We start from the raw sequence: 22,211 nt of genomic DNA on the forward strand, positions 1-22,211 counted from the left end.
GAATGCACAACAAGACGGCCTGAGTACAGCCCCAACTCTGACACTTTTCAACTGTGATATTGGGCAAGCGTCAGTTTTCTATCTGCAAACTGGGAATTTTCAGAGTCCCTACTCATACGTGAGTCCCTAACTGTACACATGGAGGAGAGGGCCGGGCACATAGTAAGTGATTCATAAGTGTTAGGCTTTTGTTCTATCCTCCTTGGGTCCCTTTATTACCGATCAGTGCAGCCCAAATCAAATATCGTCACTGTAACTTTCTTTTTGCAGAAAGTTACCATTTTATTCACATTGTAGTATATATTCATTAACTGAAAATCAAACTTCAGGATCTGGAAATGAGGGGGAGGAGTTGAGATGGTGAAGGAGTAAGGGACCTTTAGTTGTCTTGGCGCTTGAATACACCTAGATAGATATCAAATCATTTGGAACACCTGAAAATCAATAGGAGATCTGAGAAAAGAAATGTTGCAATCTGAGGAAGGGAGTTAAGATGGCGGAGGAGTAGGAGACCCCTTTTTCAGCCGGTCCCCTGAGTCGAGCTGGATAGGTACCAGACCAGCCTAAATAACCACGGAATCAGCCTGAGACGCAGGATGATGCATCTGGAACTCTACAAATGAACATCTCCAGCGCTGAGTATTGAGGTACGAAGAGGGGAGCTGTAAACCGTGCACGGATATCGGAAGATAAACGGAAGGGGGAGGGAGCCGCCGCGTTTGGGCTCCGGGAAGCGGCAGCCACCTGCACGGGGGAGCGGGCGGACTCACAGAGGGCACCCGCGAGAGAGCGGACTGAGACCGGTGAGCCGTGAACGCGCGCGCCACCAGGCATCTCCCGGAACACCGGAATCCCGGTGTGCTCACGGGATCCAGACTGAGACCGGGAGCTCCCGGAGCGCGCGCGGGGCGGCTGGCGGCTGGCGGGCCACCTGCACAGGGGAGCGGGCGGACTCGCGGTCGGCCCCGCTAAACAGCAGACTGAGACCCTGAACCGGGTGCGCGCGCCAGCAGGCTTCTCACGAAACTCCGCAATTGAGGTGTGCTCACCGGGCATAGACTGGACAAGGGCCGGAGCGCCAAGGGGTGTGACGTGGCGGCAGCCAAGCTGCAAAGGACAGAGAGCGCGCCGGCCCTGGAGTACGAGGCAGGGACACCGGGTCGTGGGGCGCACATCCCGGGACGCTGCAGGGTTGAGCAGCACCAACAGAAACAGAGTTAAAGTGGCCAGAACATTAGTAGAGAACGGGCCGCAATCCTTCTGTTCCGTGACAGAGGCTGAAATTTGGCCGCTGCTGCTCTGACTCTCAGAAGAGGCACAGCAAACCGCCAGGGAAAGCTGCCAGATAACAAAAGCCTGGAAATACCGGCTCAGAGAGTGCCCATCCCCATCCTCCCTCGCAGGGGACATGGAGACTCTAACCAAACAGGGTTGCCTGAGTATTGGCGCGGCAGGCCCCTCCCCCAGAACACAGAAGGCAGGCTGAAAAATCAAGAAGCCCACAACCCAGGCGCCTGGGTGGCGCAGTCATTGAGCGCCTGCCTTCGGCTTAGGGCGTGATCCCGGCGTTCCGGAAAGGAGTCCCTCATCGGGCTCCTCCGCTGGGAGCCTGCTTCTTCCTCTCCCACTCCCCTGCTTCTGTTCCCTCTCTCGCTGGTTGGCTGCCACATAAATAAATAAATAAAATCTTTAAAGAAGAAGCCCACATCCCTAAGATCCCTATAAAACAAGGGGCACGGCCTGGGACCCAGTCAATAATTTGGGCTCTGGAAACCCCGCAACCTCTCTTCATCAGAATGACAAGAAGGAGAAGCCCCCCCCAGCAAAGAAAAGACAGTGATTCTGTGGCCTCTGCCACAGAAATAATGGATATGGATGTAACCAAATTATCAGAAATGGAATTCAGAGTAACGATGGTCAAAATGATGAGTAGAATTGAAAAAACTATTAACGAAAAGGTTACTGAGAATATAGAATCCCTAAGGACAGAAATGAGAGCGAATCTGACAGAAATTAAAAATTCTATGAGCCAAATGCAGGCAAAACTAGAGGCTCTGACGGCCAGGGTCGCAGAAGCAGAGGAACGGGTTAGTGAATTGGAGGATGGGTTAATAGAGGAAAAAATGAAAATAGAAGATGGTCTTAAAAAAATCCACGCCCACGAATGTAGGTTACGGGAGATTACTGACTCAATGAAACGATCCAATGTTAGAATCATCGGCATCCCCGAGGGGGTGGAGAAAAACAGAGGTCTAGAAGAGATATTTGAACAAATTGTAGCTGAAAACTTCCCTAATCTAGCAAGGGAAACAAACATTCGTGTCCAAGAGGCAGAGAGGACCCCTCCCAAGCTCAACCACGACAAACCTACGCCACGTCACGTCATAGTGCAATTCGCAAATATTAGATGCAAGGATACAGTATTGAAAGCGGCCAGGGCAAAGAAATTTCTCACGTACCAAGGCAAAAGCATCAGAATTACGTCAGACCTGTCTACACAGACCTGGAATGAGAGAAAGGGTTGGGGGAGCATATTTAAAGCTCTTTCAGAGAAAAACATGCAGCCAAGGATCCTTTATCCAGCAAGGCTGTCATTCAGAATTGATGGAGAAATAAAGACATTTCAGAATCGCCAGTCACTAACCAATTTTGTAACCACGAAACCAGCCCTACAGGAGATATTACGGGGGGTTCTATAAAAGTAAAAAGGCCCCAAGAGTGATACAGAACAGAAAGTCACAGCCAATACAAACAAAGACTTTACTGGCAACATGGCAACATTAAAATCATATCTCTCAGTAATCAGTCTTAATGTAAATGGTTTGAACCATCCCATAAAACGCCACAGGGTTGCAGATTGGATAAAAAGAAATGACCCATCCATTTGCTGTCTACAAGAGACTCATTTCGAACCCAAAGATGCATTCAGACTGAGAGTAAGGGGATGGAGTACCATCTTTCACGCAAATGGACCTCAAAAGAAAGCTGGGGTAGCAATTCTCATATCAGATAAATTGGATTTTAAACTACAGACTATAGTTAGAGATGCAGAAGGGCACTATATTATTCTTAAGGGAAGTATTCAACAAGTGGATATGACAATTATAAATATATATGCCCCCAACAGGGGAGCAGCAAGATACACAAGCCAACTCTTAACCAGAATAAAGAGACATATAAATAAAAATACATTAATAGTAGGGGACCTCAACACTCCACTCTCAGAAATAGACAGAACACCCTGGCAAAAACTAAGCAAAGAATCAAAGGCTTTGAATGCCATACTCGACGAGTTGGACCTCATAGATATATATAGAACACTACACCCCAGAACCAAAGAATACTCATTCTATTCTAATGCCCATGGAACATTCTCAAGAATAGACCATGTTCTGGGACACAAAACAGGTCTCAACCGATACCAAAAGATTGAAATTATCCCCTGCATATTCTCAGACCACAACGCTCTGAAATTGGAACTCAACCACAAGGAAAAATTTGGAAGAAACTCAAACACTTGGAGACTAAGAACCATCCTGCTCAGGAATGACTCGATAAACCAGGAAATCAAAAATCAAATTAAACAATTTATGGAGACCAATGAGAATGAAAATACAACAGTCCAAAACCTATGGGATACTGCAAAGGCAGTCCTAAGGGGGAAATACATAGCCATCCAAGCCTCACTCAAAAGAATAGAAAAATCTAAAATGCAGTTTTTATATTCTCACCTCAAGAAGCTGGAACAGCAACAGAGGGACAGGCCTAATCCACGCACGAGGAAGCAGTTGACCAAAATTAGAGCTGAAATCAATCAAGCAGAAACCAGAAGTACAGTAGAGCAGATCAACAGGACTAGAAGCTGGTTCTTTGAGAGAATCAATAAAATTGACAGACCACTGGCAAGACTTATCCAAAAGAAAAGAGAAAGGACCCAGATTATTAAAATTATGAATGAAAAAGGAGAGGTCACGACGAACACCATTGAAATTGGAAGGATTATTAGAAATTTTTATCAACAGCTATATGCCAATAAACTAAGCAATCTGGAAGAGATGGAATCCTTCCTGGAAACCTATAAACTACCAAGATTGAAACCGGAAGAAATTGATTCCTTAAACAGGCCAATTAATTATGAAGAAATTGAGTCAGTGATAAACAACCTTCCAAATAACAAAACTCCAGGCCCGGACGGTTTTCCTGGGGAATTCTACCAAACATTCAAAGAAGAAATAATACCTATTCTCCTAAAGCTATTTCAAAAAATAGAAACAGAAGGAAAGCTACCAAACTCATTCTATGAGGCCAATATTACCTTGATCCCCAAACCAGGCAAAGACCCCCTCAAAAAGGAGAATTACAGACCGATTTCCCTAATGAATATGGACGCCAAAATCCTCAACAAGATACTTGCTAATAGAATCCAACAGTACATTAAAAGGATTATCCATCACGATCAAGTGGGATTCATACCTGGGATGCAAGCGTGGTTCAATATTCGCAAATCAATCAGCGTGATACATCATATCAACAAGAAAAGACTCAGGAACCATATGATCCTCTCAATCGATGCCGAAAAAGCATTTGACAAAATACAGCATCCTTTCCTGATTAAAACCCTTCAGAGTGTAGGAATAGAAGGTACATTTCTCAATCTCATAAAAGCCATCTATGAAAAGCCTACTGCAAATATTATTCTCAATGGGGAAAAGCTGGAAGCCTTTCCCTTAAGATCAGGAACTCGACAAGGATGCCCACTCTCGCCACTATTATTCAACATAGTACTAGAAGTCCTTGCAACAGCAATCAGACGACAAAAAGGGATCAAAGGTATTCAAATTGGCAAAGAAGAAGTCAAAATGTCTCTCTTTGCAGATGACATGATACTCTATATGGAAAACCCAAAAGAAGCCACTCCCAAACTATTAGAAGTTATAGAGCAATTCAGTAACGTGGCGGGATACAAAATCAATGCTCAGAAATCAGTTGCATTTCTATACACGAATAACGAGACCGAAGAAAGAGAAATTAGGGAATCCATCCCATTTACAATAGCACCAAAAACCATACGTTACCTTGGAATTAACTTAACCAGAGACGTAAAGGACCTATATTCTAGAAACTATAAATCACTCTTGAAAGACATTGAGGAAGACATAAAAAGATGGAAAGATATTCCATGCTCATGGATTGGAAGAATTAACATAGTTAAAATGTCCATGCTACCCAGAGCAATCTACACTTTCAATGCTATCCCGATCAAAATACCGAGGACATTTTTCAAAGAACTGGAACAAATAGTCCTTAAATTTGTATGGAAACAGAAAAGGCCCCGAATCTCCAAGGAACTGTTGAAAAGGAAAAACAAAGCTGGGGGCATCACAATGCCGGATTTCGAGCTGTACTACAAAGCTGTGATCACAAAGACAGCATGGTACTGGCACAAAAACAGACACATAGACCAATGGAACAGAATAGAGAGCCCAGAAATGGACCCTCGGCTCTTTGGGCAACTAATATTTGATAAAGCAGGAAAAAACATCCGGTGGGAAAAAGACAGTCTCTTCAATAAATGGTGCTGGGAAAATTGGACAGCTACATGCAAAAGAATGAAACTTGACCACTCTCTCACACCATACACAAAAATAAACTCCAAATGGATGAAAGACCTCGATGTGAGACAGGAATCCATCAAAATTCTAGAGGAGAACATAGGCAGCAACCTCTACGACATCGGCCAAAGCAACCTTTTTCATGACACATCCCCAAAGGCAAGAGAAACAAAAGATAAAATGAATTTATGGGACTTCATCAAGATTAAAAGTTTCTGCACAGCCAAGGAAACAGTCAGAAAAACTAAGAGGCAGCCCACGGAATGGGAGAAGATATTTGCAAATGACACTACAGATAAAGGACTGGTATCCAAGATCTACAAAGAACTTCTCAAACTCAATACACGAGAAACAAATAAACAAATCAAAAAATGGGCAGAAGATATGAACAGACACTTTTCCAATGAAGACATACAAATGGCTAACAGACACATGAAAAAATGTTCAAAATCATTAGCCATCAAGGAAATTCAAATCAAAACCACACTGAGATACCACCTTACGCCAGTTAGAATGGCAAAAATAGACAAGGCAAGAAACAACAATTGTTGGAGAGGATGTGGAGAAAGGGGATCCCTCCTACATTGTTGGTGGGAATGCAAGTTGGTACAGCCACTCTGGAAAACTGTGTGGAGGTCCCTTAAAAAGTTAAAAATTGAGCTACCCTATGATCCAGCCATTGCACTACTGGGTGTTTACCCCAAAGATACAGATGTAGTGAAGAGAAGGGCCATATGCACCCCAATGTTCATAGCAGCAATGTCCACAATAGCTAAATCGTGGAAGGAGCCGAGATGCCCTTCAACAGATGACTGGATTAAGAAGTTGTGGTCCATATATACAATGGAATATTACTCAGCTATCAGAAAGAACGAGTTCTCAACATTTGCTACAACATGGACGGCACTGGAGGAGATAATGCTAAGTGAAATAAGTCAAGCAGAGAAAGACAACTATCATATGATTTCTCTCATCTATGGAACATAAGAACTAGAATGATCAGTAGGGGAAGAAAGGGATAAAGAAAGGGGGGGTAATCAGAAGGGGGAATGAAACATGAGAGACTATGGACTATGAGAAACAAACTGAGGGCTACAGAGGGGAGGGGGGTGGGGGAATGGGATAGACGGGTGATGGGTAGTAAGGAGGGCACATATTGCATGGTGCACTGGGTGTTATACACAACTAATGAATCATCGAGTCTTACATCGAAAACCGGGGATGTACTGTATGGTGACTAACATAATATAATAAAAAATCATTATTAAAAAAAAAAGAAAGAAAGAAATGTTGCAATTCTACAAATACAAAAGCAACCACATTTTGAAGGCAGGAGGTACAGAGACGTAGAGCAGCCTGAGCAATATGTCAAAGGATACCTTGAAGGGGAGGGAATCAGATTAAGGAGGCTACCGCAAAGGATTATAAGTAGAAGAGTGCAAAATTGAAATCAGATCTCATTTGTTTTAACAAGCATACCAAAATACACCCAGGGTCTAGCTTTTGTTTTCTTCTGTTTTCTTTCTTCTTTGATTCTTTTATTTCATTATGTTTTTGTTTTCTTCTGGTTTGTTTGGTTTTGGTTTGTTGTTGTTGTTATTGTTCTCCTTTCTTTCTCTTTCTTCTATTCTTTTCTAGACATAATGATGAGACAGAGAAATTCACACCAAAAGAAAGAACAGGAGATAGTACTCACTAACAGCGATTTAATCACTATGGGTATGTCACATGTCCAAATAGAAACTAAACAATGATTATAAAGATACTAGCTGAACTTGAAAAAAGCATAGAAGACACTAGAGAATCCCTTACTGGAGAAATAAAAGAACTAAAATCGAATCAGATTGAAATTAAAAATTCTGTTACTGAGACGCAGTCACAAATGGAGGCTCTAACAGCAAAAATAAATGAGGGAAAAGAGTGAGTGAGTGATATAGAAGACAAAATGATAGAGAATAAAGAAACTGAGAAAAAGAGAGAGAGACAACTACTGGATCACCAGGGGAGAATTTGAGAGATAAGTGAGACCATAAAGCAAAACAATATTAGAATAATTGGAGTCCCAGAAGAACAGGAAAGAGACGGGGGCAGAAGGTATATTGGAGCAAATCATGGCCAAGAACTCTAATCTAGGGAAGGAAATAGGCATTCAAATATAGGAAGTTCAGAGAGCACTCCCCTTAAAATCAATAAAAATAGACCAACATCCCAACTTGTAATAGTGGAGCAGGCAAATTTCAGAGATAAAGAGAAAATCCTGAAAGTAGATGAGGACAAGAAGTCCTTAACCTATAAGGGTAAAAACATAAGGCTGGCAGCAGACCTGTCCACAGACACCTGGCAGGCCAGAAAGACTGGCATGATATATTCAGGGTACTACGTGAGAATAACATGCAGCAAAGAATACATTACCCAGCAAGGCTGCCATTCAAAGTGGAAGGAGAGATAAAGTGCTTCCAGGACAAACAGAAACTAAAATAATTTGTGATCAATAAACCAGGCTTGTGTGACATATTAAAGGGGATCCTATAAGCAAAGAGAGAGCTCAAAAATAACATAGCCCAGAAAGGAATAGGGACATAATACAGAAACAGTGACTTTTCAGCTAATACCTTGCCACTAAATCCATATCTTTCGATAGTTACTCTGAATATAAATGGGCTAAATGCTCCGATCAAAAGACACAGGATATCAGATTGGACAAAAAGCAAGACCCATTAATATGCTACAAGATGCTTGTTTTAGACCCAAAGGCACCATCAGGTTGAAAGTGACGAGTTGGAGAACCATTTATCGTGCTAACAGATATCAAAACAAAGCTGGGGTACCAATCCTTATATGAGAAAAAACTATATTTTAAAACAAAGATTGTAATAAGAGATAAATAAGGACACAATAACATAATAAAAGGGATTATTCAACAAGAATATTTAACAATTGTAAATATTTTGCTAATTTGGGAGCAGCCAATTATATAAAACAACTAATAATAAAATTAAAGAAATACATTGATGACAATAGTACAAAAGTACTAGGGGACTTTAACAACCCACTTATATATTTCTTCACTTATTTGTGGAAATAAGAAATAGCAAGGAGGACATTAAGAGAAGGAAGGTAAAAATGAAGGGGGGAAATCAGAGGGTGAGATGAATCATGAGAGACTATGGACTCCAGGAAACAAACTGAGGGTTTTAGAGGGGAGGGAATGGGTTAGCCCGGTGATGGGTATTAAGGAGGGCACATGTTGCATGGAGCACTGGGTGTTTTATGCAAACAATGAATCATGGAACACTACATCAAAAGCTAATGATGTACTGTATGGTGACTAAGATATCATAATAAAAAAATAAAATAAAATAATAATCATGTTTCTGGTCTTGAACAGAAAAAAAAACTAATGAGGTACTGTATGGTGACTAATATAACATAATAAAAGAATTTTAAATAAATAAATAAATAAATAAATAAATAAATAAATAAATAAAATGTCTGTGGTACCCAAAGCAATTTACACATTCAGTGCAATCCCCATCAAAATACCATCAGCAGTTTTCCCAGAGCTAGAACAAACAAACTTAAAATTTGTGTGGAACCAAAAAAGACAGCAAGTAGCCAAAGGAATGTTGAAAAAGAAAACAAAAGCCAGAGGTATCACAATTCTGGACTTCACGTTGCACTGCAAAGTTGTAATCATTAAGACAGTTTGGTATTGGCACAAAAACAGAGACACATAAATCAATGGAATAGAAGAGAGAACACAAAAATGAATCCTCAACTCAATGGTCAACTAATCTTTGACAAAGCAGGAAAGAATATCCAATGGAAAAAGACAGTCTCTTCAACAAGTGGTGTTGGGAAAATTGGACAACCACATGCAGAAGAATGAATCTGGACCACTTTCTTACACCATCCCCAAAAATAAACTCAAAATGGATGAAAGACCTAAATGTAAGACAGGAATCCATCAAAATCCTAGAGAACACAGGCAGCAACTTCTTCGACCTCAAGTACAGCAACTTCTTGCAAGACATGTCTCCAAAGGCAAGGGAAACAAAAGCAAAAATGAACTTTTGGGATTTCATCAAGTTTAAACTTCTGCACAGCAAAGGAAATAGTCAACAAAACTAAAAGGCAACCCGCAGAATGGGAGAAGATATTTGCAAATGACATATCAGATAAAGGGCTAGTATCTAAGATCTCTAAAGAACTTATCAAACTCAACACCCAAAGAATTCAGTCAAGAAATTGGCAGAAGACATGAACAGACATTTCTCCAAAGAAGACATACAAATAGACAACAGACACATAAAAATATGCTCAACATCACTTGACATCGGGAATATCCATATCAAAACCACAGTGAGATACCACCTCACACAGTCAGAATGCCTAAATTTAACAAGTCAGGGAACAGCAGATGTTGACGAGGATACAGAACAAGGAGAAAACTCTTACACTGTTAGAGGGAATGCAAGCTGATACAGCCACTCTGGAAAACAGTCTGGAGGTTCCTCAAGAAGTTACAAATAGAGCTACCCTACAACCCAGAAACTGCACTACTTGGTATTTTCCAAGCAATACAAGCATAGTGATCTGAAGGGGTACCTGAACCAAAATATTTATAGCAGCAATGTCCACAATAGCCAAACTATGGAAAGAGCCCAGATGTCCATCAACAGATGAATGAATAAAGAAGAGGTGGTATATATTTATACAATTTAATATTACTCAGCCATCAAAAAGAATGAAGTCTTGCCATTTGCAACAGCATGGATGGAATTAAGTGTATTATGTTAAGTAAAATGATTCAGTTAAAGATAAATACCATATGAGTTCACTCATACATGGAATTTAAGAAACAAAACAGATGAACATGGGGAAAGGGAAGGGGAAGAAATAAGATGAAAATTGAGAGGGAGGAAAACCATATGAGATGCTGAAATCTAGGAAACCAACTGAGGGTTGCTGGAGGGAGGTGGGTGCGGGGATGTGGTAATTAGATTTGGGGCATTAAGGAGGGCAATTGGTGTAATGAGCACTGGGTGTTGTATACAACTGATTAATCACTAAATTCTACCTATGAAACTAAAAGGTAAACAAAGGGACAAATGCTGGGATCAGCCTCCCAAACCATATCCTAGGGATGCACCCATCAGTTGACCCTAGTGATCCTTCCCACCTGCCCTCCCCAGCCAGGGTTTGCTCCACATCTGCCATGTCCCCACAGACACAGCATCCCCTAGGACACAGTTGCTACTATACTGCATGTTCCCTTACTTCTGGTTTCCCACCTTACAGATTGTTGTGGACTAAATGTTTGTGATCCTCTACCCAATTCATATGTTGAATCCCAAGCCACCCCCCCATGTGTGGTATTTGCTGATGGGGTCTTTGGAAGATAACTAGAATGAGATGAGAGTGGGGCCCTTAGATGGGATTAGTGCCTTTTTAAGAAGAGACCTGTGAGAGATGCCTGGGTCGTTCAGTCCGTTGAGCATCTGCCCTCGGTTCAGGTCATGATCCAAGGGACCTGAGATCGAGTCCCATGTTGGGCTCCTTGCTCAGAAAGCAGCCTGCTGCACCCCTGCTTGTTCTCATTCTCTCTCTCTCTCTCTCTCTCTCTCTCTCTCTCTCTCTCTCTCTCACAGACACACACACACACACACATAAATAAAGAAAATGTTAGAAAAGAAAAAAGAAGAGATACCTGAGAGTTTTTTTTTCACTTTACACTTGAGAGTCAGAAAAGGCCATGGGAGCACACAATGAGAAGGTAGTCAGAAAGAGTGTTGTTTCAGCCCCCCAGTCTATGGTATTTTGTTATGGAGTCTAAGCTAATACACAGGTCCTTGGGATTCCCTGACACGGGAATCAAGTCTGACTTGTTCATTTCCATTTCTTTCAATTTAGCACCATGCCTTTAAGAGTAAGTACTTATCAAATATTTGAAAAATGGTGTGGGATGAAGAGCTCCCCGACCTTCCTAGGACACAGGTCAGCAAACTATAGCCCATGGGCCAAATCTGGCTCACCACCAGTTTTGTACAGCACACAAGGTAAGAATACCCTCTACGTTTTTTAACAGGTGAAAAAATCAAAAGAAGAATGAAATTTCATGTCATGTGGACATTCAATGAAAGTCTGTGTCCAAAAATAAAGTTTTATTAAAACACAGTCATGATCATTCATTATACAGGTTTTCATGCTACAATGGCAGAGTTAAATTGTTGCTATAGATTCTAGCCATGATGGTTAATTTCATATGTGTCAACTTTACTGAGCCACAGGATGCCGGATAGCTGGTTAAACAGGAATTCTGGGTGCATCTGTAAGGGTGTTTCCAGGAGAGATTAGCATGTGAGTTGGATGGGGTTAAAGAGAAGGCCCTTTCCAAGGTGGATGGGCATCATCCAGTCCCTTGAGGGCCTGATAAAATAAAAATTGGAGGAAGATTGAATTAACTCAGCCTGATGGTTTGACTGGAACATCCATCTTTTAGAATCAACACACCTGGTTCTCAGGCCTTCAGACACAGAATGGAATCTACACCATCAGCTCTCAGGCTCTCAGGCCTTCAAACTACACCACTGTCTTCCTGAGTCTCCAGCTTGCAGATAGCAGATTGTGGGACTTAGCTCCATAATCATGTGAGTCCATACCTTATTATAACTTGATTCACAAAAACACGTGTGTGTGTGTGTGCATGTGTGTGTGTCCAGTGGTTCTATTTCTCTGGACAACCCTGCCTAAAACACTGGCCCACAAAGTCGAAAACATACATATCATGATCTGAGTTTTCAAACTATCTGTATCATCATGTGAGGATTAAACACGATGGTGTCTGTGAAATGGATTATACTTCAATTGTTCAGCTATAGAGATGTGATTTGTAGGAATCTTTCAGCCTCTGAGTCGACTCTAGCTGCAAAAATCACTTTATTGCCCCCCTGAAATCTCTATGAAGGCAAAACCTGTGTCTCCCTTGGTCTCAGCCTTAGACCTAGTGAGAAATCAATATCTTTGAATGAGTGAATAATTAAACCCACAGAAAGCAGAACAAAGAAATTTCAAAATCCATACTATGGTGTGAACTTTTCCATTCTTATGGATGGTTTTGGTAGGAAAATCTGTTGAGTTGGGTTTTCCTGCTCATAGATGTTCAGCATCTGGAAGAGACTTTGTAGGAAGGAGAGGCTTCCAAAAAATACGTAACCCAAAGTGACCAAGAAATTGAGCCACATCTGGCCCTTTATATGTTGAAAGTTTTCTGAGCACACTGAAGGACACAGAAAAATTCCAAATTTTGCAGATCTTGAGTGTCAAACATGATTGACTTCTTTCACATTGTGGACATGGTGACATGGTGAATTTTTTGAAACACACACAACAAAGTCTTGTTTATCCTCTCAATGGCTCAGAGAATAACAGTTCCAGTTTTCCATGGGATAAGTGGATATAAGTCAAGATATCTTTTAATTCACCTAGAAAAAATAATATTTAGAAATGTCATAAAAGACTATAGAGAGATAATTCGAAAGATTCCTTTGGGGCATCCCGGTGGCTCAGTCAGTTACACGTCTGACCCTTGGTTTCAGCTCAGGTCATGATGAGAGTTGTGAGATCGAGCTCCATGGGGGGCTCCATGCTAAGCATGGAGTCTGCTTGAGATTCTCTCTCCCTCTCCCTCTGCCCCTCCCACTCATGCTCTCTCCCTCTAAATTAATAAATAAATATTTTTTAAAAGTTTCCTTTGAAAAAAGAAATAAAAATTTAATGAAGCGTTCAATCACAAAATTTCCTTGCCAGGTGAACATGGCAGAGGAAGATCAAAACACCATACTATATCTATATTACATTTGGTGAGACTCTGGTCTTCCCCAGAAGTCCCATCTCCCTACAAATCTTAACCCCCAAGTTACAGAAGATAAAACCAATGAAATATGCTACAGAAGAAAAAAAAGATCTGTCTCTTTCAAGATGTGTGTCCTGATCCTTCTGCTTCAATGTTTGTGAAATGCTGCTTTACATGTAGAGAAATAAAAGAGGGAAGGTGGGAAATTAACACAAGGTTGGAAATGTTACATGTTGTCAATCACCTCAGATGTAAAGGAAAAAACAATTAATTCTCCTTTTTCCCCCTTATCCTTTCCATTTCCATTTCCAATATGAGTTATTTTTTCCTGGGTCTACAGAAAGCTTAGTGTGATTTCTGGTGTTTGAGTTAGGCAACTTCACATGCTTATCTCTACACAATAGGATTATAAAAATTATGCTTTGTGAAATTACTCAGAACTAAATGCAAGAGCATATATTGTGTTTTTCTTGAACGGGGCTTCAAGAAGCCACAGAAGAGATGACAGGATGAGGGGGAGACACTCCTATATCTTCAAACACCAGAGGCACCAAATTTTAGGAGACAGGAGAAAATACGACATTAAAGAATGGATTTGCTTGGTCCTTTGCTCGCAGACAGTAGAAACAGCTGATCAGATGACTTACATTTTAGACCCCTTCCTTGGCTATCTGATGCCATTTTTGTCACAGAAAGTATGTTTCTTCACTGTGCAGATCATCTCAGGGGAGGGGGGTTGATATTTACTCAAACACTATAATACCAGGCAGATTCTGATGGTTCTATAATAAGCAAACCAAAACCATGTAGAGTAGACAGAGTAATGATTCTCCCAAAGGTGCCCAGATTCTCATCTCTGGATCCTGTGAATATGTATTTTGACATGGGAAAAAATGGACTTTCGAAATAAAATTAAGTATCTCAGATGAGAAGTGAGGCAGTATAATGACTAAGGTCCTTTTAAGGGAAAGAGGGAGACAGGAGAGTCAAAGACAGGAAAGGAGATACAACTGGCAATACCAGGGGGGAGAGAGAGAGAACGAGAGAGATTTGAAGATGCCGTACTGCAGGCTTTGAAAGGGAATGGAGCAAGGGGCAGTATCTAGGGAAAGCAGGAAGACTCTAGGTGCTGGAAAATGTGAGAAATCAAAAACTCTCCTAGAGGTTCCAGAAGGAACTCAGCTCTGCTCACCCCTTGATTTTACTCCCATAAGATCATTTGAACCTTTGAACTTCTAGAGCTATAAGATATATGTTTGTGCTTTTTTTAAAGATGTGCTTATTTGTTTTTTTATTATGTTCAGTTAGCCAGCATATAGTATATCATTAGTTTTTGATGTAGTGTCCAATGATTCATCAGTTGCACGTAATCATGGGAAACAGTATGGAGGTTCCACAAGATATTGAAAATAGAGCTACCCTACCGCCCAGCAATTGCACTACTAGGTATTTATCCCAAAGATACAGATGTAGTGAAAAGGGAGGCACATCACCCCAAAGTTCATAGCAGCAATGGTTTACTTATTTTTTTGAGAGAGAGAGAGTGTGTGTGCAGTGGGGGAGGGGAGGGAGAGAGAATCTCAAGCAGACTTGACACTGAGCATGGAGCCCACTGCAGGGCTGGATCTCAGGACGCTGAGATCATGACCTGAGCTGAAATCAAGAGTCAGATGCTTAACGAACTGAGCCACCAAAAGACCCCTAATGATTGTGTGGTTTCTAGCAATAAGTCTGTGATAACTTGTTACAACAGAACAAGGAAACTAATACAACTGAAGTATATATGTGGAAACATCATTTTCTGGGATTCTGGAGTGAGGGAAGCTCAGATCCTATTCAGGGACTCCTAGGTTCTAGCTCCAAGGGATGAGGATATGGCCTTGCTGAGGCTGAGCTAACTAAAGAACATGGAGGTTAAGTACTGTGAGCATTCCCGAAACAGAAAGGTAGAGACTGTTTGTTACATTCTTCCTGATTAAGTGCAAGCCCCAAGTGGGATGGGGCTGTGACACAGCCAGAATGGAACATCTTCGATCTGTGGGGCCCTCCCCTTGTGTGATGGCCTCAGCTGTACTGAGGGATGTTACATTAGCTCCTGCTTGGTTACATTCCCCATCCTTGGCTGAATCAACGTTTACAATGTGTGTGGGAGATGTTCAGCCCCCTCCCACCAATGCATGAGCCACCCGAAAACCTACACATGGAAGCAAGTAATTAGTTCCGATTGAGTAAATTTAAGAAAACTGTCTCCTGTAGGAGACAACGGAAGATTTACGATGTTTAGCAATTTGACCCAGTTCACATACAAGCGCTTGAGAGAGGTGGTGTTTCGTTCCAGACTTGTTTCAGTCTGGGAACTAAGATCTACGTGATGCTCATGGATCATAAGGAGATAGTTGGGTCTTAATAAGTAGACGTGATGGTCAATAAAAAACAATGGGGCAGAGAATTACCTTGATATTCCCAAGAGAAAGTGGCATCATAAACTAATCAGTTCTTTCATCTACTGTTTTCATAAATTCACTCATTCATTTATTCATTCACTTGTTTGCGCACTAGACAATTATCGAGCATGTGGAAAGATGCAAAGAGATTGGTGAGCAAGACAGTTCCTGCACCTTCTGCAGCTGCAGTTTGTTCATTTAACTTAATCAGTCGTGCAGCAATTAGGTACTGAGCATTTCTATGTGCCCGACCCTGTGTGAAATGCTGGGGGATACCTGAGATGGAAAAACCAACCTGGCACCTGTCAGGGCTGAAATCCAGAGGGAACACAGACACTAATGAAACAGTGAAAACCAAGAGTAAAGGACTCTTACAAATGCTCTGCAGGAAAGGCACAAGGGTATCAGAATTAAAAACAAGAGAATCTGACCTGATCTAAGAAGGAAGAGAAGGTTTCTTGGAGGAATGGGCGCATGAACTGAGATCTGAAGGTTTACCTCGTTTTGAGTCATGGAAAACAAAAGAGTGTTTCAAGGAGAAGGAGTAGAGGGAGTATGTTGAATTCTTTGTTCGAAAGAGACACAGTGAATTTTAAAAATTGAAAGAAATCTGAGGAGGCCAAAATAATGGTGAGTTTATGGTACATGAAGCTGGAGAGGTAAGCAGAAGACAACCCAAGCAAATACTCATTGATTTTAGGATTGGGGGTTTGATCCTACATGTAAGGAGTTTAACAAAGGAGTGACTTTATTTTATTTCTGTTTTGAAAAGGTCCCTCTGACTTGTGTATAAAGGATGCACAAGAAGCTGATAAGAGTAGAAAGCAGTGGCCAGGTAGGATACAGCAGTGGCTCAACCAAGCAAAAATGGCATCCTGCTAAGGAGGGGTGATGAAGATTAAGCCAGCAGGAAATACTGTGGACATATTGAGAAGATAAAAACAACAAGGACTGGATAGTGGGTAGGCTGTGGTGGGAAATAAAATCATTGTTGAGCGTAACTTTTATGATCCAGATTAGTGCCAGAGGATGATCGAGTACCATCAACAGAGAAAAAGACGTCATGGGAAAGGTCATGGGAAAGGATAAATTGGGGTAGAGATTGCAACTCTTCTGCTGAAAGGCTGAGCTAACGATGTCTTCAAGATATGAGAAATAAGAAGCCAGAAATAGTCATCTAGATCTCAGAGATCAGAGCAAGAGAAACATATATGGCCATCGTTTGTGTCTAGTGGTAATTAATCTAAAAAATAGATGCTATTGTCCAGGAGGAGAGAATTTAATGAGGACTGAAGTTGTTCTGGAACTGATCCATTGGATAGAGCTATAAAGGGAACAAAGAGAGAATGGAAGAATGACATAGAAGGGTGTGTGAGTAGAATCTAGACAGAATAAGGATGGAGTGTTTCATGAGAAAGGATGAATAGTCAGAAGTTGCTGAGAAAACTTTTAGGGACAGGGAGATCATTGTAGGTCCAAGAGATGTTTGTTTGGGTGGCACGATGTGGGAAAGAAACCATATTTGGAAGGGTTGAGGGAGGAGGGAGTAAGTTTAAGGCAAGGAAATGGAGACAGAAAGTCAACTCTTGCCTGGTAGTAACAGAGGGGCAAGTAATCCATGTTTTTAAGATAGAGGAGAACCAACCATTTTTCCAGGACTATGGGAAGAATATTGTTGAGACGGTGCTAGAGGGAAGGGAAGAGAGAGAGGAAGAATGCGTGAACAATAATTTAAAGATAATTGATAAGGTATAAAGGATGGGATCCAAAGAGCAGATGGAAGCACTCTTGCTAGAGGAACAAAGAAATTGCATCAATGATCTGGAATGTGGGCAGGATGCATGCTGATGTTTGGTTGGTCTGGCCAATGGCATAGAGCTCACAAAGTGTCATCATGATGACTCTGATTTTCTCTGTGAAATAGGTGGTGAGAACATTTGCTGAGAAAGGGGGGAAACACAGAAGATTCAGTGGCAGAACCAGTGCTAGTGGAGTTTTGGTGAATGGGGTAGTGCAGGAGGACTTCCTGGCAGCAGAGTAGGCTCCTTTAGATGGGAAGGGAGACTCAGGGGAGTCTTTAACAGAAAATGGAAGAGATGAGAAACCATAGGTGAAGAACTCAGTTCAGTCTAAACCAGTAAGTGTTGGTTCTGGATAACCATCCCCATGAATTTTCCCACGCCATACTGCTTTCCCTTCTTGGTTTTGCAGTGGGTAGAGTGCTGAAAATACCAGGCATCCTTATCAGAAAGTCCAAAAGGCCAGCTAATACTTCTGTTTAATTTATAAATATGTACATCCACTTCCCCCATGATTGCCTTTCTGGGGCTTGCTGCTCAGTGACTTTGAGTTATGGGTGGGTATAGAGAAAAAGGAGAGGACAACGTGGCCTGAGTGGAATGTGCATTGACACTTCCAATCACTGATTCCTGTTTACTTAGTTAGCCATGCCTGCCACATAGCAGGTGTTTCATGAGTGTTGATGTGTAAGAGTTAAGATGAACACAGTTCCCTAAGGAGCAAAATATATTCTTAAACAAACCTTTTTAAAAAGACAGTTGTAATAATTAAAGATTATTGAGAAGGCATGAATGATAGGATCCAAAGAGCAAGTGGAAGGAAGCATCATCTTCATAGATGAGTCCAAATGTTAAGAATTAATTAATAACTAAATTATTAACATTAAAGAAATAGGTAAAGAGTCAAAAAGCAAACCAAGTGATAAAAAAAAAAAAGCAAACCAAGTGTGAGCCACCCTGGGGCATCATCTGCTGCACACTAAAGTTGTTCAGCATGATAAGCATATGGTACTCAAGTGATCACTTAGTGAAGTGCTCCGAGAGCACTGCCTGATCTTACCATGCTGGGTTGGGAGGCATCAGACACGACCTTGCTGGACAGCGTGTATTTCTCAGACTCGGCTCTTGTTTTCCTGATCGCTTTGAACCATTTCCCATATTGCTCCCGTACCTGCAGAGGAAATGTATGTTCTGGATCAGCTCACTGAGGGTAGTGAGGACAGGAAGGGCCCTGGGTGGGAGTTGGGCAGTGGTACCTGCTGGCTGAGGAGGCAGTACACCAGGAAGAGGAAGACGCCCTGCAGGCTGTTGACGATGGTGAAGAGGTAAGCCATGACGAGGGCAGCTGGGCCCACCTGCAGGACGCCCAGGCACCACGTGCAGCCCAGGATGAAGAGCTGAGCTGTGGCTTTAAATGTCAGCATCCTGGGTGGGAGGAGAAAGGAGGCTCATGACGCACCCGGGGCAACACAATGACAACCATTCTCCTCTCTACCCTATGGATTCTCCTTCCTTCCCCTGTTGGTGATGAGTTCTCAGACTGAATTGTGATCAGCTTAGATCTTTACTGTCTGTGAGCCCCTAAAAAAATGTCATGCTAAATGAAATGAGTCAAGCAGAGAAAGAAAATTATCATATGGTTTCACTCATTTGTGGAACATAAGGAATAGCAGGGAGATCAGTAGGAGACGGAAGGGAAGAATGAAGGAGGGTTAACAAAAGGGCGAATGAACCACAAGACACTATGGACTCCAGAAAACAGTCTGTGGGTTTTAGAGGGGAGGGGGTGGGGGACTGGGATAGGCTGGTGATGAGTATTAAGGAGGCCATGTATTGCATGGAGCACTGGGTGTTATACGCAATGAATCGTGGAACACTACATCAAAAACCAATGATGTACTGTATGGTGACTAACTGTATGGTGATAACATAATAAAAGATTTAAATATATATATTATATGTATATATATTTATATATATACATATATATATTATATGTATATATATTTATATATATACATATATATATTATATCAAAGAAAAAATGCCACGAGGGACCAGGGTGGAATTTTGATTCAGATTGAGAAGGATAGGGATACTTCATAATGAAGTTTCAAAAAAATTTATGACATCCATGGAGATCCTGAATTTCATTCATCCAAAACTACTGAGGAGCCATTTTGCATCAGGCTCTGTGCTGGGACCTGGGCATTAAAAAATAACAAAGGCAAGATTTCTATTTTCTTTGGGTTTTGTTTTGTTGTTTTTTTGTTTGTCTTTGTTTGTTTGTTTGTTTTAGAATCTGTCTTTATTTTTTTGTTTAAATTCAACTAGCCAAGGAAGATTTCTATTTTCATTTGGAAAGGATAATAATAGGAACATGGGGGGAGGCAAAAGATGGCGGAGGAGTAGGGGACCCCTTTTTCAGCTGGTCCCCCGAGTCGAGCTGGATAGGTACCAGACCAGCCTGAACATCCACAGAATCAGCCTGAGACGCAGGAAGATACATCTGGATCTCTACAACTGAACATCTCCAGCGCTGAGTATTGAGGTACAAAGCGGGGAGCCGTGAAACCACGCACAGATATCGGAAGATAAACGGAAGGCGGAGGGAGCCGCCCCGTTCGGGCGCCGGGAAGCGGAAGCCACCTGCACGGGGGAGTGGGCGGACTCACGGACGGCACCCGCGAGAGAGCGGACTGAGACCGGTGAGCTGGGAGCGCACGCCACCAGGCATCTCGTGGAACACCGGAATCCCGGTGCGCTCACAGGATCCAGACTGAGACCGGGAGCTCTGGGAGCCCGCGGGGGTGGCTGGCAGTGTTAGAAACACAAAGGACAGAGACGCGCTGGCCCTGGAAGTGAGGGCAGGGACGCTGGGTGTGGGGCGCACATCCCAGGACGCTGCAGGGTTGAGCAGCACCAACAGAAACAGAGTTAAAGTGGCCAGAACATCAGTGGAGAACGGGCCGCAATCCCTCTGTTCTGTGACAATTCAGCCTCTGCTGCTCTGACTCTCAGAAGAGGCATAGCAGACCGCCAGGGAAAGCCGCCAGAGAACAAAAGCCTGGAAATACTGGCTCACAGTGTGCCCATCCCCATCCCCCCTCTCAGGGGACAAGGAGACTCTACCCCAACAAGGTTGCCTGAGTATCGGCGCGGCAGGCCCCTCCCCCAGAAGGCAGGCTGAAAAATCAAGAAGCCTACATCCCTAAGACCCCTATAAAACAAGTGCACACTGCATGGGTCCTGGTCAATAATTTCGGCCCTGGACAACCCCACAACCTCTCCTCATTAGAATGACGAGAAGGAGAAATCCCCCCCAGCAAAGAAAAGACAATGAGTCTGTGGCCTCTGCCCCAGAACTAATGGATATGGATGTAACCAAATTATCAGAAATGGAGTTCAGAGTAACAATGGTCAAGATGATGTGTAGACTTGAAAGAAAATATTAACGAAAATACTAACAAGAATATACAATCTCTAAGGGTGGAAATGAGAGCGAATCTGGCAGAAATTAAAAATACTATGAATCAAATGCAGTCAAAACTAGATGCTCTGACGGCCAGGGTGAATGAGGCAGAAGAACAAATTAGTGAATTGGAGGATTGGTTAGTAGAAGAGAAAGCTAAAACAGAAACTTAGCTCAAAAAAATTCAATCTCTAGAATATAATTTATGGGAGATTACTGACTAAATGAAACGTTCCAACGTCAGAATCATCGGCATCCCCGAGGGGGTGAAGAAAGAGAGAGGTCTAGAAGAGATATTTGAACAAATTATACCTGAAAACTTCCTTAATCTAGCAAAGGAAACAAGCATTCGTGTCCAAAAGGTAGAGAGGACCCCTCCCAAGGTCAACCATGAAAAACCTATGTCAGGTCACATCATAGTGCACTTCGCAAATATTAGATCCAAGCATACAGTATTGAAAGTGGCCAGGGCAAAGAAATTTCTCACATACAGGGGCAAAAATATCAGAATTACATCAGACCTTTCTACACAGACCTGGAATGAGAGCAAGGGTTGGCAGGATATTTTCAAAGCTCTATCCAAGAAAAACATGGAGCCAAGGATACTTTATACAGCAAGACTGTCATTCAGAACTGATGGAAAGATAAGGACCTTCCAGGATCGCCAGACACTGACCAAATTTGTAACCCCAAAACCAGCCCTACAGGAGATATTAAGGGGGGTTCTATAAAAGTAAAAAGGACCCAAGAGTGATACAGAACAGAAAGTCACAATCTATAGAAACAAAGACTTTACAGGCAACATGACAACATTAAAATCATTTCTCTTAATAATCACTCTCAATCTGAACGGCCTCAATGCTCCCATAAAACGCCACAGGGTTGCAGATTGGGTAAAAAGACATGACCCGGGGCGACTGGGTGGCACAGCGGTCAAGCGTCTGCCTTCGGCTCAGGGCGTGATCCTGGTGTTATGGCTCTGATGAGCCTGCTTCTTCCTCTCCCACTCCCCCTGCTTGTGTTCCCTCT

General features: G+C 42.1%; 1 protein-coding gene across 4 annotated transcripts in view; it reads right to left on the reverse strand.

Annotated features, from left to right (window-relative positions):
- Window positions 1-22,211, reverse strand: part of LOC103682119 (adhesion G protein-coupled receptor E2-like) — a 60,634-nt gene that overhangs the window by 6,533 nt on the left and 31,890 nt on the right. For 2 of the 4 annotated variants that reach the window (XM_040629162.1, XM_008711712.2), the window contains 3 exons: window positions 18,967-19,135; window positions 18,771-18,881; window positions 11,762-13,096 (listed from right to left, as the gene is read on the reverse strand). In XM_040629162.1, the coding sequence (XP_040485096.1) occupies window positions 13,088-13,096; window positions 18,771-18,881; window positions 18,967-19,135 (289 nt within the window). In that variant the 3' untranslated portion in view covers window positions 11,762-13,087. Of the gene's footprint in view, window positions 1-11,761; window positions 13,097-18,770; window positions 18,882-18,966; window positions 19,136-22,211 lie in introns of those variants that run through there. The other 2 variants (XM_040629161.1, XM_040629159.1) reach the window with 1 other exon arrangement.

Source organism: Ursus maritimus, unplaced genomic scaffold, assembly GCF_017311325.1.
Source record: "Ursus maritimus isolate PB19 unplaced genomic scaffold, ASM1731132v1 scaffold_14, whole genome shotgun sequence".
Lineage (NCBI taxonomy): Eukaryota > Metazoa > Chordata > Mammalia > Carnivora > Ursidae > Ursus > Ursus maritimus.